Raw genomic sequence first — 17,789 nt, 5'->3', positions numbered from 1 at the left:
GTGCCTTGTCTGCCTACTGTCTGCCCAGATGACGTGCCTTGTCTGCCTACTGTCTGCCTTAGTGACGTGCCTTGTTCCCCACAGTCTGCCTTAGTGACGTGCCTTGTCTGCCGACTGTCTGCCCTAGTGACCCGCTGCCCGCCTACCGCCTGCCCCTAATGACGTGCCTTGTCTGCCTACTGTCTGCCCTAGTGACCCGCCCTGTCTGCTCACCTCGCCCAAGGACGTGCCTTGTCTGCCGACTGTCTGCCCTAGTGACCTGCCCTGTCTGCCGACTGTCTGCTCTAGTGACGTGCCTTGTCTGCCTACTGCCTGCCCTAGTGACGTGCCTTGTTCGCCCCAGGACCTGCCCTGTCTGCCTGCTGTCTGCCCTAGTGACGTGCCTGTCTGCCGACTGTCTGCCCAAGGACGTGCCTTTTCGCCTACTGTCTGCCCTAGTGACTGCCCTGTCTGCCGACTGTCTGCCCAGACGCCTTTGTTTGCTTACAGTCTGCCCTAGTGACCTGCCCGTCTGCCTCGCTGTCTGCCCGAATGACCTGCCTTGTCTTGCTCGCTGTCTGCCCTAGTGACGTGCCTTGTCTGCCGACTGTTCTCCCTAGTGACCTGCCGTGTCTTGTCGCCTCAGTCTGCCCTAGTGACGTTTGTCTGCCTACAGTCTGCCCTTAGTGACCTGCCCTGTCTGTTCGTCTGCCCTAGTGACCTGCCTTGTCTGCCTGCTGTCTGCCCTAGTGACGCCTTGTCTGCCTGCCAGTCTGCCCTAGTGACCTGCCCTGTCTGACTGCTGTCTGCCCTAGTGACCTGTCTTGTCTGCCGACTGTCTGCCCTAGTGACGTGCCTTGTCTGCCCTAGTGACCTGCCTTGTCTGCCTACAGTCTGCCCTAGTGACCTGCCCTGTCTACCTACTGTCTGCCCTAGTGACGTGCCTTGTCTGCCCTAGTGACGTGCCTTGTCTGCCTACAGTCTGCCCTAATTGTCTGCCCTGTCTGCCTGCTGTCTGCCCTACCAACCTGGGTTTTGTCTCGTTCAGATGATGATGCCACACAATACTCTCATCTCCCATATGTGTGTTGTATCACTACCCCGGAGGAAGGCGTCAGGCAGCTGTTAGCCCAGTTAAACTAGTCTATTTTTACCCAAACATCAGGAAAAGTAAGGAACAGATTACATTTGGTGGGTGTCTTTATCTAAACCCTCTTAATAGACTACTGTATCTCCACTAATAACATGCCAATAGTTATCATGTTGCCTATGTAAACTTTCGCCGGTATTCCGGAAATAACGTCAGAAGATCCTGCATATTTCTCACTATAATATTGAAATAAAAGACTTGGATATTTCCTCATATGTAATTTTTTTTAACAAATTCAAATAGTTTAAATAAATTAATTTATTCAGCATTATAACTTTAGTCAAATAAATAATGACTATGAACACATGTCAAACACAATTTGCTGTTGTATTCAATTTTATTACAATTTTGAAGTATTTTATCAGTTGAAAAATAATACGTACATTGAATTACTGCAATTTAATGCCTGCAATATTTCAACCACAATTTAGTTACACTGTTCCGGTACCACAGCAATACCACCTTCATGTACGAGCCTTATACAGTACGTGTCTCACAACTTTGGGTATAATCACAGTTCTTGGCCACTGTCTCCTCACAAGACCATGTTACTCTGAGTCGTTGCAATGCGTGACCAGTGTGGACCTGTTTATCAGGTAAATACGTATACATTATTTCACACGTGACTAATAACGCGAGCAGTACACACTCACCTGTTTACCTGCCGCCATAGTAATTAACTCCTACTATCCATCATGGCTGCTGTCCCTCTTTGTTCTGATGACATACAATCACAAACCTGAATATCTGTCTATGAATATTTGTGTACTCAATTATACACCAATTATACACACCTAATGCTATGATTTTGTGTCGTGTTGTTATTGTCCTAAATATGTCTGTCTGTGTATATTTGTGCTCTCATTTATACACCACTGTTTTAAGACTGTGTTTATGTGTATGGCCTGCTGGCTGACCCCACCCAGTCACGGTGTATCTGTGTCCTGTCTCTGAGAAGGAACTTGGTAATCCTCAGTGAATAATTTACTACTAGTGTCCGTGACGTGAAGAATTTACAAGTAGTATCCGTGACGTGAAGAATTTACAAGTAGTGTCCGTGACGTGAAGAATTTACAAGTAGTATCCGTGACGTGAAGAATTTACAAGTAGTGTCCGTGACGTGAAGAATTTACTACTAGTGTCCGTGACGTGAAGAATTTACAAGTAGTGTCCGTGACGTGAAGAATTTACTACTAGTGTCCGTGACGTGAAGAATTTACTACTAGTGTCCGTGACGTGAAGAATTTACAAGTAGTGTCCGTGACGTGAGGAATTTACTACTAGTGTCCGTGACGTGAAGAATTTACAAGTAGTGTCCGTGACGTGAAGAATTTACTACTAGTGTCCGTGACGTGAAGAATTTACTACTAGTGTCCGTGACGAAGAATTTACTACAAGTGTCCGTGGCGCGGAGAATTTACTACTAGTGTCCGTGACGTGAATAATTTTCTACTAGTGTCCGTGGCGTGAAGAATTTACTACTAGTGTCCGTGGCGTGAAGAATTTGCTACTAGTCAGGGCCGGCGCTACCCACTAGGCGAACTAGGCGATCGCCTAGGGCGCCAACATCTGGGGGCGCCACAAATTCAGGGCAAACTTGGATAAAATTAAAAATGAAGGGAAAACTGTGGTGGACACTGTGGTGGAGCCGTGGAGGGTCGGAGCAGGATGTTAGAAGGTGGGGGGTCGGAGGGAGGCGAGGGTAGGTAGACGGTAGCCGACTGTGTTTTCTTTTTTAATATTATTCGTTAACCCCCCGGAGGGACTAACCCGGGTCCTTATCTTTGGCGGCCTGGAGAACTGTCGAGCAGTGACCTGAAGGCTGACATCTGAGGAACCCTTCTCCCAACCCCACCATCCCCTCCCCTCCCTTACTGCCAGGGCGGCTGAGCCGCCCCTTCCCTGTCTTTGTCGGGATGAGGCAAGGTTACCTGACCTCTGAAGTTTACGTCAAGGATTTATTGACTTAATGTAATAACAATAATTGGTTATTTGCATGGGTGAAGTAATAAAGCCACAAGATGAAAACAATGTAGTCATGGGTTACTGTACCTACATTAGCTTATCAAAACTTTCAAGGGGGCGCACATCTAAAGGCTTGCCTAGGGCGCCAAATCATCTTGCACCGGCCCTGCTACTAGTGTCCCTGACGTGAAGAATTTACTACTAGTGTCCGTGACATAAAAAATTTACTACAAGTGTCCGTGGCGTGAATAATCTACTACTAGCGTCCGTGACGTGAAGAATTTACTACTAGTGTCCGTGACGTGAAGAATTTACTACTAGTGTCCGTGACGTGAAGAATTTACTACTAGTGTCCGTGACGTGAAGAATTTACTACTAGTGTCCGTGACGTGAAGAATTTACTACTAGTGTCCGTGACGTGAATAATTTACTACTAGTGTCCGTGACGTGAAGTATGTCTGTTGTCTAGCGATCTGTATTCTGGCCTCCTGTTGTCTAGCCTTCCGTTGTCTGGTCTTCTGTTGTATGGCGGTTTTTTGTCTGGCCGTCTGTTTTCGCCTGTTGTTTGGCATCCTGTTGTCTAACCTTCTGTTGTCTGGTCTTCTGTTGTCTTGCGGTCTGTTGTCTGGCCTTTAGCTACATATACTGAGCTGTATTCCTTAATTCCCATGAAGTTTTGGCGGTTATTTTCTGCGTGATTCAGCAATAATCCCAGAAAGCCTATATAACAAGGAGTCCACGAAGCATAGACTCACCGAATAGCTACAAACACACTCACAAAGTCTCTTCTGGATTTATAATAGCTTACCAGAGAAATTTATCAGTTTTCTTTGATTACAAGTGAAGTTCGTTTTCTCTTAGTTTTCATGTTAATTAATAGTTGGTGTTACTATAGTGTGCGGTCTACAAGATATTTAGGTAAGTTTAGATTTGGTTAGGTTAGGTTAGGCCAGGTTAGGTTAGGTTAGACTAAAGATATCTTTGTAGACCGCACGCTAAAGTACCACCTAATAATTCTCATACAGTTAAATATATAGATGTTTATACTGAACAGATTCTGCTTCATCAGTTAAGAGTATCTAATCTTCTTAGTGGTGTAGTAAGTGACATCCCTTGTGGGTCCAGTATTAGTACAGGAGCAGCAGGACTACAGTACCCGATGTTAATAATTCCAAAATATTTTTAGGTTTTATAAAAACTCCAATGCCTCTGTCTAAGACTTTCAAAATTCCTAATGGGTATAATGTCTCTTTAATTACTGGTGTTTCTATTTGTTAAAGACATTAACTTTATCCTCTCTTTCCCAGAACCTTCATCTCCTCCGCCTCCCCTCACCCTCGCCTGGCCGACAACAGAATGGCCATAACACAGGGGTTCTCAACCAGGGGGGAATTTCCCCCCTCAGGTTTTCAGGGGGGGGGGGAACTGATACTAATATGGAAAAAATAAAGGATTTTCAGTATTATATGCATATTATTTGGAATGCACTTTTTGAGGCAGACAATCTTGGAAAGGAGGGGGGAATGACATTCTGACATATGGTGAAAGGGGTGCATGGGGCAATCAAGGTTGAGAACCACTGCCATAACACATTATCGCCTGCGGGAATTTTTCTAGGGTAGGCTTGAACGAAACACAGTGACCAAGCCATAGAAACTTTGAAGCAAGCAGAGTGTGGAGTGTGGACACGATGCGATGGACCCTACACAAAAGCTGACTGGGGGCCCCAGGGTCCCCTGCTCCTACGCAAATAGGACAACAGGTATGATGAACCGTAATTATCAACACCTTCCGTGGTTAAAATATAATCCTTTTAGATTTTACCTTCAGAATCACAGCTCATAGTCAGAAGAATACCTGAAACCTGATATCACGACAGATTTCCTTCAAGTACTACGATGCCGTGTCTCTTATTTTGTTAGGTTTTATAATGGTGTACAGTAGTAGCACACCTCTACCCTGAACGCTCAAGACTCGAATTTGAAAAGTTATATTCCCATGTGAAATTATTACACCAATCTCTCTCATACTGTTGATCAATTACAATATATTTTCATCTATGGTGAGTTTTGTTACGTGTTGTTTATATACAGTAAATATTGGATTTTAGGTTACCATATTGGTGTGTGAAATGTATAAATAGGTCATGCATGCAGGTCTGGCAGGATATTAGGAACAGTGTGGATATAGGATGCAGCTTAATCAGTATTGCAATCGACCTCCTATATTTCTGCAAACTTTGGTAACCATTTCCACTTAGGTTAACTAGGGTCCTCACCTGTGACTCTTAAGTGCAGTAGGATATGTAACCGAAAACAAGTGGTAAATCCATAAGTATCTTGAATATCTGTTGTTTAGGGAAAATCTGGCTAAAGCGCTATCGTGAAGTAGTGCCGCCCCTCTTAAGTCTTACTCATACACAGACATCTACTTCAACATAATCTCTTCACGGCTGTTGGTGGTTGATGGTTGAACAATGAAGTGAAACAAAAAAATATTCTTGTATTTTTGTATATAATTGTTTCATGAAGGTTTACACCGTACTTAATTCTTCTGAAGCACTCGGTAACTAGGTTGATCAAACAGTGAACAGCTATAAGAGAATATTAACAAGTATATATGTATAGTGGTGAGGGTGGAAGCGACAAGCCAGTGTTCAGGTGATGTTCAGAGCGTCACTCCTCCATACTGCTTGCTGGTGGCCACACTGTCACTGCACTACATGACCGTTGATAGCAACAAGGTGAGGAAGGATCGGCATGAAGCTCATAATCAGTCTGTAAACAAGATAATATTTTTCTTTAGAAGTTTATAATAAAGAATAAATCCAAAACTGATACAACAAACAACTTGAGACCTGAGTATAATGGTATTTTGGGATCACTTGAACATTAATTCCCCACCTAACCTAACCTAACCTAAACTAACCTAACCTAACCTAACCTAAACGAGCATAACCTAACCTAAACTAGCATAACCTAACCTAAACTAGCATAACCTGACCTAATCTAGCATAACCTAACCTAACCTAACCTAAACTAACCTAACCTAAACTAACCTAACCTAACCTAAACTAGCATAACCTAACCTAATCTAGCATAACTTAACCTAACGTATCGCAACATAAAATAGCTCCCCCCTTCCCCCACCCCCACACGTAGACAGAGACAACCTAAAGGGGTGACCATACCACTATCACTCAACACTTGAAGATAACAAACACTCAGCTGTCGTTATGAAGCACCTCAGTCCGCCCCTGTGTGAGTGTACCCAAACTTAATATGTTGAGATATACTATATGATTCACTTTCTCCTTCTATCAACAATATTATGATAATGAACTGGAGAAAGTGGATAAGCTTAAATTCATTAATATCTAACTGTAAATTCTGGAGATGATTGCCGGAGAATATGTCTATTAGAGCATGAGTGAGGTGGGATGTGTGGGAACTTCCTGAGGACGCATGCAGTCTGCCAAAAGTTTGGAAACACATCTGATCCGATGTTGGATCTCTTTATCGATGTCCGCGGCGGTGGTGGACAGGTGGGAGCCAAGGTACTGGAAATGAATAACGTTGGAGAGGGTGGTACCGGTAACCTGGATGGACGGTGGAGGCGTGGATGAACCCAAGGTATAAGGATCCTTGGCTGAACCAGGGAAGGGCTGGGTCAGAATCTGTGTCTTACATACGTTCACCTTAAGGCGGAAATGTGAATGTGCATATGCGTATACGTGTTCAGGCATTTTAGTAGGTCACGTTCACACATACACACAAACACATAAACACACACAAACACACGCACGGCCGAGCCGGGAGGGAGTCTCTGAAATAAAATGCGGGAATGATAAGATGCAGTTTGTCAATAACCGTGACAAAAATAGGCAACAACATTATTAAGCTGCACACCTGAGTTATGGTAAAATTTCCAAATAAAATGAAAATGTAAGATGATGTCAACAAGTTACATGAGTCAAGAGGCTACTAGAGCAACAGAAGCCTCCCAGTATGACGCCTCACCTATACTCTTGCTACATCTATCAGGTGTGTCCATCCTACGCCACACAACACAGCAGGCCATGATAAGCCACCCTCCCTCCCTTCAGTGAACGTTTATCTTCTCTATGATAACTCCTTTTCACGGTACACCCTCTCAATGGTGACGTGCATATGTGACAATACTCCTCTTTACTTCCCCACCCTGACTCCCCATCTGCTGTACCTGCCGGGTCTCTAACCCTCTTGGATCTCAATATTAATGAGCCTCTTCCCAAATGTGTCCAGTCCTCTTTAATTATATTTCACGTGAAAGCGTTTGGGTATTTCGTGTTTTTTTTTCTCTTTTGTTATGATCATATACATGGATCACACGTACCTACAGTGTGTGTGTGTGTCATAGTATATTGTTAAGATAAGCAACATATTTTTTTTTTTGGGGGGGGGGATGGGGGGAGAATAAGATAATTTCGAGTTGTGTACTTGTGTTGTTCAGAACATCATCCCAGTCGACCAGCAGTGGGCAGCTGGGGATCTCTCTCGTGTATCAGGATGAATAAATGGGTCTAATAATGTGTGTGAAAGCAAAACAGCTGAGCCAAACACGACCTGTGTAGTGATGTAACGGAGTGTTGGTATTATACAGTATGTGTTGTCATGATCTTCACATACGAAACAGCAGAGCGTCTTACTTGTAGTCAGGAAGTTTGGTCAGATGAGACTCAAGGTTTAGACGATAGCCATGATCAATAAACACTTGTACGAGATATTCCCCACCAACTGGTTAAGAACATCGCTGTCTTCTATCCTTAAGTTTTATGACACAAATTATATATAACTGAAAGGTGTACTGTATGTGTGAGCAGAATTTGTATGTTATAAATGACACGTGTACCGGTGAGGACACATTGTAGTTATCTCTCTTCCCCATCATGGTGGCAGGGCACTTCAGCATAGGGTAAGGGAAGAATGTCTCCATTAGGGATGTGTCGGCAGAGTAAAGGAGGAGAGCTACTCCCTTACTCCCTCTTACTACAGCGTGGACAAGTAAGATGTTTAATCGTCGGGTGAATCAATATAGGATGGTTTATCTACACGTGAATTACCTAATCAGAATAAACAACAGAGAGGGGAATTTTAACAGACTGAAGACTTGTAGAGCAGTCTGAGAATTGTTAAACACAAAAAGTTGCTGAAATGGGAAGCAAATATAAATATGATTCACAATATAATTAAAGCTGCCTACACAAAATTTTACAGGTGTATTTAGCAATGAAGACTAATAAATAAATGTGTAAAAAATAGATGTAAGAACTTGTGGGTCAGTCATAGCCTCACTTGGATCGGGGTATGCCGGTGTGCTCCTCCAGGAACTCCGTCATGGTCTTGGTGAGCGGGACGGTCTGCTCACGAGTGCTGAGGCCGATGGAGCAGATGTGTAGTTCACACAAGGGGTCGAAGCTGGTGCCTCGCGTCATGCGAAGGTTCGTCTCAATTGTCAGCGACACTTTCTTTAAAATAACAAATTAGTGAGTACAGTATCTACTTTAGCTGCCCAAAACTGTTAATACATGTGACTGTATGAAGTCAAAAGTATGTAAGTGGTTGTAGAGAAATTCTTATAAGTTTCTTTGAGACACGATGGAAAACTTTTTAGTAAAATGCAGGGATGGCCGATAGTGTGTGTGTGTGTGTGTGTGTGTGTGTGTGTTACTTATGCATTTCCACAGTTTTGAAGAGAGAGAGCTGGTTAATTTGGTAGGGAGGTGCGGGTAACCTAAGGGAGGTTGTGCTGTCCCTCCACCCGACCGAAGCCGGGTAACTCGCCTAGTTTTTAATATTCCTTTAATATGACAACGTCAAGTTTATGTTATACAAAATAATGTACAGGGTATACGTTCACTTATGGGGACAAAGACGTAATATATACCCGATTGTCCTGTATTCATGGGTTAAAAACCGTCTGACCACAATTCGTGTGACCTCTTGGGGGTGTCAGTGTCCCTGCCAAAGCATTCGAAAACCCTCATCACGTACACAGTCTCCCCAGCAGGCACCAGCGCCTTCATCATACAGTCTCCTCGCTCACTACACTGGTACTGCTCTTAAGAGTTATTTATCTCACGGCTCTACCTGTGTGTCTTATTAACTTCACCTTCTCTCTTCTTCCTGAACATTTCTCCCAGGTACAGTAGCTGAAACAACTATCTGTGCAGGTGGGGGTCGATATGCTCCGAAATTTTACGTGTGACTAGTGACAGCCCTCATATACCAAAAATTATCGTCCATGGTCTCATATTGTTTCCCACAAAGTATGCACAGATAGTTGTTGTAGCTACTGTAATACATGATATCATTTATAAGCCTTCACCTCTCTTAAATTCACAGTAACATTACCCAGACTCTATCATTCTCTTGTTCCAGCATTCACCTTCAACAGTCATCTCTTGAAAATTTCGTTATATAACATCATTTTCGGATCACCTGAAGATTAGCATCCCTTTTTTTTACTTCCCCTGGTAATTAACCACACTAACGCTAACACAACTGAACCTAATGTTTGCCCAACTTAACCTGACGCTAAGCTAACTTAACATAACCTAACTTATCCTAACCCCCCCCCCCCAGGAAGCGTTAAGGTGGTTAATCTTCAGTTGAAATAAGCTGGGGTGTCTAACTTACAGGTGATTCAAGTGATGTTATAATTAATAGGTTATATACAGTGTACCATTTCAGTGTTTGGGTCTCCTGTTGCACGATTCATTATACTACTCGTACATCTAAAAATATTGAAATTGAGTAATGTACGATATTTTTTTTTAATGTGGTTTAGTCATGCAGTTAGCCACTTTTCACACTGTATAGTCTTGCAGTTGGCCACTTTTCACACTGTATAGTCTTGCAGTTGGCCACTTTTCACACTAATGCTACTACATGCAGGTTGCCCGGGTGGTGTTCGTAGCCTGACATGGGTGGTGACACTAGACCTGTGTTCACCGCTTGTTCTATAATTACCTATGGTCTAAATGCGAGCAAAGGATATGTATGTTTATATATTTGTTTATCCTGTAAGAACAATGTGTTCTATAATGCATCGTTCACCAGTAGAAAGTAACATGTTAATTTTTTGTGAAAATGTTATTGTTTTTTTAAGGGAAAGGTGTTTCTTAACTTACCTCCACAGATTTACCTAAAGCTTCTCCCACTTTCGCTGCCAACTGGAGGTGGAATTCTTTTGATAACTTTTCATCAGGTAAATTGGTTCTGAGGAATACAAAAGGCATTTTTCCCGTCTGTCCTATTAGAGACGATAGCAGTAAGAGAGTGACAGTACCACTAGAGTGAGCTGTATCAACTGAGTACGTACTGCCTTGTGAGTGGGGCCACCGGCTGGCAACTGAGTGACCATGATGTAATTGCCACAGCCTGCCACACTCATTATCACAGCCACTCACAGACTTCCACCTTTTAACCCAAAGATAAATCACTTAAAACAATTACTTGTTGGTGGCAAGTGTATGAATCAACCAAATGTACTGGCCTCACGTTGAAGCGGATCTTATAACATTTTAATTTAGTGAAGTTTAGTTACATTAACAGTCAATCTATGGTTCTATGCGTACCTCATATTATGTAAAGGTTGTTATTATAATTCATCATATACTGTACATTTACCGTTTACTTCATTCATTTAATTTTATTATTATTACTGTTGTGGAATAGAATTTGTTATCTAACAATGCTTATTCAGGAAGTTGTGATTCTAAGTTTATATATATATATATATATATATATATATATATATATATATATATATATATATATATATTTCATGTAGATCCACAATGAAAACGTGGATAAGGTAAATCTTGATAAAATCACACGGGAAAAGGGAAACAACGGAGTACCTTAGCTTTCGTCTTTATTCAAGACATCTTCAGAGGCTAAGGTGCTCCGTTGTTTACCTTTTCCCGTGTGAGTTTATCAAGATATATATATATATATATATATATATATATATATATATATATATTTATATATAATAACATATACTGTATACGGTATTAAGGTTTAAATTGAAATATTTCGATAAAAGACCGTGAGTTTTAGAATATTATTTTGTGTTCGAGTATAATTGGAGACTTTGGATTCATTTGACTATTATTATTTTATAAAAAGTGTTTGGGAAGAAAATATAATTATTTATATACTAATAAAATAGTTAAAATGGTATTTTATTGTGGTTCTTATATTTCATGTAGAAAATTACCCCAAATCATTTATCTAGCCTTGTACATGAGATGGGACATGGTGGATCAGCTGGTCCAAGACTACACTATCAACATGAACTTCTACTGAAGTACTGTACTATTTAAAACCACCATTCCCGTATTTGGAGCTGGCAGCTCTCAGTAGCTTCTCCAGACTATAATCATGAGCGTAATCAAGGCAGCCAAGGCAGCTTTACGTAAGGAATTAAAGGCAAAGTTGAATTCTTTAAGCAGTGAAGAGAAGGCCAGACAGTCCGTGATAGTGCAACAGAAAACTTTGCAACATGAACTGTACAAGAGAAGTCAGCGAGTGTCCATATTCTTGAGTATGAACGACGAGATACAGACTGAGCCCATTCTTCGTCATGCTCTTGAGACTGGCAAGACTTGCTTCATCCCAAGGTTATAGACATTATTTGTGTCGTGAAAGACTGTCATTAAGCCAGATTTTTTAAGTTCATAGGTAGTATTTTTCTGTGGTGTTTAACTCTGGTCAGTAATAGTTGAGACTAATTGTGCACCCAAACTACTTAGTGTGCATTATTTCACTGTAGAACATAAATACTTTCTTACCTCATGAAATTGACACAATATGCACGAGCAATATGTCTTCCAGAAATTACATTTAAGCTTACTGGTATTACATCTTTTGTCTGTGATGGACTCCAAAATCCACCTGCCTTGATCTCCTGTGGTTGCCGTGTATCTTGGCTTGAGTTCTTTTAATTTCTTAGACTATGAAAACGCAATTAAAGTGTAGTATTTTAGGCTGGGTTAGGTTTGATAGGTTAAGTTAGATGGGTTGTCTTACAACAATAAATTATTAACAGTCCCTCTCGGTAGCTCCTGACAAGTGCTAACATTCATGTAGTGGCAGATACTGTACTGCTTCTTTCTATAATTTGACGTATAAAATGCACCAAATTAACCTACCAAACATAACCTAAGTTAACTTAACTTGATATACTATGCAACCAAACCAAAACAAAGTTTTATTTTAGGTACACTGCAATAGACCGAGAAGATAATACAGTATAGCGGGTCCGACTAATTACCCAAATGTACCCAAATGTACCCAAATATAGCCACAATGAAGTCAAATAATGGTCCTAGATGAATAAATCGGACTGCCAATCACTTCTCGACTAGTATTTGGTGTCAGAAAGTCACAAAAAATTGGAAAACTTACTTTAATCTGAGTTAATAGATCGCGTGCATGTACCGACGGAGCGAGGAATTACCCAAATGTACCCAAATGTAGTCGCAATGAAGTCAAATAATGGTTCTATATGAATAAATCGGACTGCCAATCACTTCTCGACTAGTATTTGGTGTCACAAAGTCAAAAAATTGGTAAACTTAATTTAATCTGAGTTAATAGATCGAGTGCATGTACCTAACCTAACCTAACCTAACACAACACGACACAACTCAGATTAAATTAAGTTTACAAATTTTTTTTTTACTTTATGACACCAAATAATAATCGAGAAGTGATTCACAGCCCGAATTACGCTTGTACGACCATCATTTGACTTCATTGCGGCAACATTTGGCTACATTTGGGTAATTCCTCGCTCCGCCGGTACATGCACGCGATCTATTAACTCTGATTAAAGTAAGTTTTCCAATTTTTTGTGACTTTCTGACACCAAATACTAGTCGAGAAGTGATTAGCAGTCCGATTTATTCATGTAGGACCATTATTTGACTTCATTGTGGCTATATTTGGCTACATTTGGGTACATTTGGGTAATTAGTCAGACCGCAGTATAGCTGATGTCAATTGACGGCTCCTTCCACATCTGGTAAATAAATCGTTTTTTTTTTTTATCGTTGATAAATGTTGTATTTTTTATTGATTTCAAGAGGAAGAAAGCTTTTATGTTCTATGGTGACATGTCATACAGGAGGTAATTAGGGCATACAATTATCCTTAACTATTACCTTCAGATCACTAAAAGATTCACCCTCAGGGTATTTAACCTGATGATTAAACACCCAAAGGCCACCTGGAGGTAGGTTAGGTTAGCCTAAGGAGTTTCTCTCTTACACCTATGGTTAATGAATTCACTCTTTCAAGACATGGCAATACTTTTATTGACTGTGTTATCTATGATTAATTCTCCAGATAAGCAAAGGTTCCGAGTTAGTTTTAATACAATGTAATTCTATCCTAAGAGGAAAGTTTTGTACCATGTTAGTTTAGCACATGAGCATGTACTGTAAATGAAATCAAGCTTACTGATTATATGTAAACTTGCCAGATATGATAGTAAGTCTACCTATATGGACATGGTGCGTGTCAACTCTTGGGAGGAATATGAGTCCTTACCAGTGACAAAGTGGCAGATTAAGCAGCCACCTCTGGACAAGCAGTGTGACAAAGCGCTTTCTTCAGGAGGACTCGACCTTATTCTTATCCCTGGATTAGCCTTCTCAAAGGAAGGCCATAGGTGATTATTATTTGTGATACTGTACAATACAGGTATAATGAGACTTAATTTTATCCTTGTATTTAGTTTTAGGTTTGTTTCCAGTTACATGTATAAAAAAGAAAAGTACTTTAGTGGACAGTGCACTGCCCCCTTGTTTAATGCTGGGGTTGCATTCACAGGAAACGTCATGTAGAGCATATCCATTATAACACAAGGATATAGGGGATCCTTCAGGTGAACCCAAACTCTCCCCCCCCCTTACACACACACACACACAGACATTCACACCAAAAGCACTTCAAAACCAAAATTCAAAGACATCGTAAAAGTTGTACAACTCTAAATTAACTCACTAATACACATACATCTACGAAATTCATTTAAACTTTATGTTGTGGAGGCACTGGCATGTCCATAAAATCAGTTTCTGAAAGTTTAACACCACAGCCATTTGCAGAGGCTGTATGAGTCACACATGGCTTCCCTCCAGCCTTACCATAGCATTCCGGCCCGGCTGCTGGACTCTCCCCCTCCTAACCCTGAGCAACACTTCCCCTCCTGCTCTCCTGCTAGCACACTAAGAAATGTTTATTCATTTTATGTTTTTTATATACAGCTGCTCCCCGACTTACGGCTGGGTTAGGGACCCAAATCCAGGTCGTAAGTTGAAAATGCTTAAATAATACATAGAAAATCTAAAATGGGTGTCTCTTTTTCTTCTCAGCACCACAAAACTCTCACTTTTAAGCATGCCAGCCATTTTAAATGAATTACAAACGAAAATTTTGTTAGTACACAGCGCAATCACTGACGTTGGGACTCGAAAATACGTAATTTGACAAATTTTTGGTATGACTGAGGTATGTCCGGGTGGTCGTTAGTCGAGTAGGTTGTAAGTCGGGGAGGAGCTGTACTGTATATATATTTATATATACAGTATATATATTTTTTTTCACATTCTGTATGTAGGATTGTGTGTGGATGTAACTGAATAAAGAAAATATGAAGTTAAGCTTATCTACTTGAAAGTACAATTTGAAAAATAGCCATAACATAACTCCTGCTAAATCTCGCCGACAAATGAAAAAAAATATTATTAAATTTGTTTTTAACCTAATGATTAATTTTATTTTTGCACATTCGCTATGAAGGATTGTGTATATATGCACATGTAAATGATTAGAAAAATATGAAGAAAGTTATGTTAATCTACCCAAAATTACGGCTCTAATCTTTTCAGTACTCTTTCACGGAGTCTGACTTACTCTATAGGATAAACATGATCCTATTCTTCTTTTCTAGAGTGTCCCTAGGCAGAGAGGCACTTAGAGAACGTTTAGGTAGAGCCAAGGTGATGAAAGCAAGCGAAAAAATTAAGCTAATCCATGCAAAGATTTTGGTTTTGGCCGGACCCATGTGGTGTGGGGACGCTGCCCATGGACTGTACTGGACTCGACCACTGGCCCAGTGGAGACGCTACCTGAGAACTGGAATGGATCTGGCTGTTGGGCCACACAAAATGTTTTCTACCTGGCAGCATTCAGCCAAATGTTAGCCCAGCTCAGCCCACGTTCAAGCAAATCTTAGCCCTTTGTTAAGCAATACTGGGTAGTGATAAAAAACCGTGTTCAAGCGAATTTATGTTCAATATATCCGTGTTAAGCAAGGGGATTGTGTATACTGTACAGTATAGGCCAGAAATTGTTGTACATTACTTCTAAATTTCCATAATAAGTTAATTGTACACAATCTGTGTGATATTCAGTATATCATGTGTAATGTTCTGACAGAAGGTTTTATTTTGTATGACTTGGGTTTAAGTTTTAGGTTTTATTTTTGTGTGTGTGTCAGAACTTCATGTTGATAGAATGAGAAATAGGGTTGGTGAGGTAACCGGAGTGAACAGTTGGTTCTACAATACTTGACTTAGTCATGGCGTACAGAAGAGTGCAATAATTCTACATAAAGTAAGACAGTGGCTTTAACATCATGATGACTGTTAGATTGACTACTGAAATAAGGAAGTTTTTTATTTAATGCTTTAAAAGATGTTAAACATATGTTGTTATTTAATTATATGTCAAGAGATTTTTTTTTCTGTGATCTTTTATTGTACATTTAAGAAATAGGACACAATTTATCCTTTGATTACTCCATCAGTTGTTTTTATTGATTCTCTTTACTGGTACTAATAAGTAACATTTACAGTCAACACCACTATGAGTGTTGTATGAGGGCCAGCTGTTAGTACACAAAACAGTGGGAATGAGAGTTGTTTATGTGGTTCAGGTGTGGAGGAAGACCACGATCATTCTTTATGTTTGCCATTATATGAGTCAGCATTTTGGATATAAACAGTGACTCTGGTCTGTGTGGAAGGTGCTCTCTTAGCAGGGTCACTAGGGAGTCCAGGGACCTTGTGGAAAGTGAATCAGACTTAGGGACATACATTGTGATGCTTCTTTGTCCTATATTGTTTTAATATGCCTTGTCATTGGTTTCAGGGTCTAGAACTTTAGGCATGCCTTTGTGGTACCTCTCTTACAGGGGTGGTTTACTGGAGTGGTAGACTGCATACCTTCAATATTGAGCACAATCGATGTTCTGGCAGCAGAAGGGTCTACCAAAGAGGTGAATGAACCCGAATTGACTGCTAGGAGTTCTTTGCTGTCAATGTTCTTTAATTGCACCCAGTACCTGATAGACTGTGGGTTAAGGAATTGATGGGTCAGTTAACAAGACTAACCTATTAAGGCTTATGATGTGGTCTTTTTTGAGACCTGCAGTCACAAACAAAGGACGTCTTGTATTACTCAGAGCCATAGAGTGGTGGCTCAAGTTGAAGTGTTCAGTGGTGTCAACCTACCAGCTCATTTTTATGAGACTTTTTGTCTCTAAGAACACGTTTTTCAGTTCCTCTGGTCGGGGGCAAATTGTGTACTGTAGATTTTATAAACAGATGAGAATTCTGTTTTCTAATGTATACTACAGCTGTATTTGATTTTTTCTTACAGAATGGGAAGAGGACGCGGCTATTATGACACATATCTGACAAAGTGTCGAGAGTTGCAAAACCAACCTCCAAGTACAGTTGCATTAGCTTTTAAAGAGCAAATTCTTCCAGAAATTCCTACTGAGGACACAGATATGCCCATTGATATAATACTTACAGCAGATTGAATGAATGTTGTATATTTGATACATTTTTGGAGGGTTGTTACTTATTATCCACTTCAGGTTTTACCATAAATTCATTGGTTATAATAGTGAGTTTTTTTATTTATATCACCTTACATCTGACATAATTTTTAACTTAGATCTTTTATCTGTAAAATAGTGTAGATATTGTTAGTGGGATTTTGCACATTGATTTTTAATAAACTAAACCAGTTCAATTAATTAAATCAACCATTTCTTTCAAGAATGGGAATTTAACATAGAATTTAGGGGTATAACCAGAATTCTAGAAAGGTGGAGATGGGCCCAATGAGGGCTATTGCCCAAGTTGTGTAAGATTTTTGCAGGGGTATTTTCAGGATTTTAGAAAGAGGGTAGGGCCAATAGGACTGTAGTCAGGACTTGTAAAGTGGGATGGGGTTTCTTGCATCATTCAAACAAGATAATTGGTAATCAGAGTGTGAAGTTGCTGTACTGAAAATTCTCATTGCAGAAGACACTGAGACCAAACTGGGTCATGTGTGGTAAAAGCTCTGTGGAAATTCATATTCAGTGAATTTTTTTATGACTTGATCAATACTGTATACACAATATGATTAAGGGCGAGTACAGTAGACATTTTTTTAATTGACCAAACAAGCAGAGTTTGTTGTGTAAGTTACCGGTGCTTTAATGTTGTGCCCAGGATGGAAAAAATTAAGAGACATCATCTGTTACTTATTTTTTATTATTTAACTTTACTTTTTGGTATGTACCGCTGATCAGGCTGTTAACTACTTGAGCTGTAGGTCACGTCTCTGTTACACGTTGTTGG

At 40.3% G+C, this 17,789-nt stretch overlaps 2 protein-coding genes across 2 annotated transcripts; one reads left to right on the top strand and one right to left on the bottom strand.

The window, feature by feature from the left end:
- Positions 1-5,589: 5,589 nt before the first annotated feature.
- On the bottom strand, positions 5,590-10,495 carry LOC121860943 (MIF-like protein mif-2). Its single transcript, XM_042358340.1, has 3 exons — positions 10,266-10,495; positions 8,428-8,600; positions 5,590-5,871 (listed from the first exon to the last, which is right to left on the bottom strand). Exons 1-3 carry the CDS (start codon positions 10,371-10,373, stop codon positions 5,805-5,807), a joined length of 348 nt encoding a protein of 115 aa, XP_042214274.1. The 5' UTR covers positions 10,374-10,495; the 3' UTR covers positions 5,590-5,804.
- Positions 10,496-11,391: 896 nt separating this feature from the next.
- On the top strand, positions 11,392-17,064 carry LOC121860942 (5-formyltetrahydrofolate cyclo-ligase-like). Its single transcript, XM_042358339.1, has 3 exons — positions 11,392-11,762; positions 13,628-13,816; positions 16,813-17,064. The coding sequence occupies exons 1-3, from the start codon at positions 11,524-11,526 to the stop codon at positions 16,976-16,978; spliced, it is 594 nt and encodes a 197-aa protein (XP_042214273.1). The 5' UTR covers positions 11,392-11,523; the 3' UTR covers positions 16,979-17,064.
- The last annotated feature ends 725 nt before the right edge of the window (positions 17,065-17,789 follow it).

This window comes from Homarus americanus, unplaced genomic scaffold (assembly GCF_018991925.1).
Source record: "Homarus americanus isolate GMGI-L3 unplaced genomic scaffold, GMGI_Hamer_2.0 scaffold52806, whole genome shotgun sequence".
Classification (NCBI taxonomy): domain Eukaryota; kingdom Metazoa; phylum Arthropoda; class Malacostraca; order Decapoda; family Nephropidae; genus Homarus; species Homarus americanus.
Note: the sequence above shows the minus strand (reverse complement) of the source record. Positions and strands in the feature narration are given on the sequence as shown.

Coding starts and splice junctions, on each gene's coding strand:
- LOC121860943 (XM_042358340.1), bottom strand. CDS start 10,373: ATGCCTTTTGTATTCCTCAGAACCAATTTACCTGATGAAAAGTTATCA. Junction 8,601..10,265: donor CTTTAGGTAAATCTGTGGAG/GTAAGTTAAGAA, acceptor GTTATTTTAAAG/AAAGTGTCGCTGACAATTGA. Junction 5,872..8,427: donor ACCGGCATACCCCGATCCAA/GTGAGGCTATGA, acceptor TCTTGTTTACAG/ACTGATTATGAGCTTCATGC.
- LOC121860942 (XM_042358339.1), top strand. CDS start 11,524: ATGAGCGTAATCAAGGCAGCCAAGGCAGCTTTACGTAAGGAATTAAAG. Junction 11,763..13,627: donor AAGACTTGCTTCATCCCAAG/GTTATAGACATT, acceptor TAAACTTGCCAG/ATATGATAGTAAGTCTACCT. Junction 13,817..16,812: donor TTCTCAAAGGAAGGCCATAG/GTGATTATTATT, acceptor TTTTTCTTACAG/AATGGGAAGAGGACGCGGCT.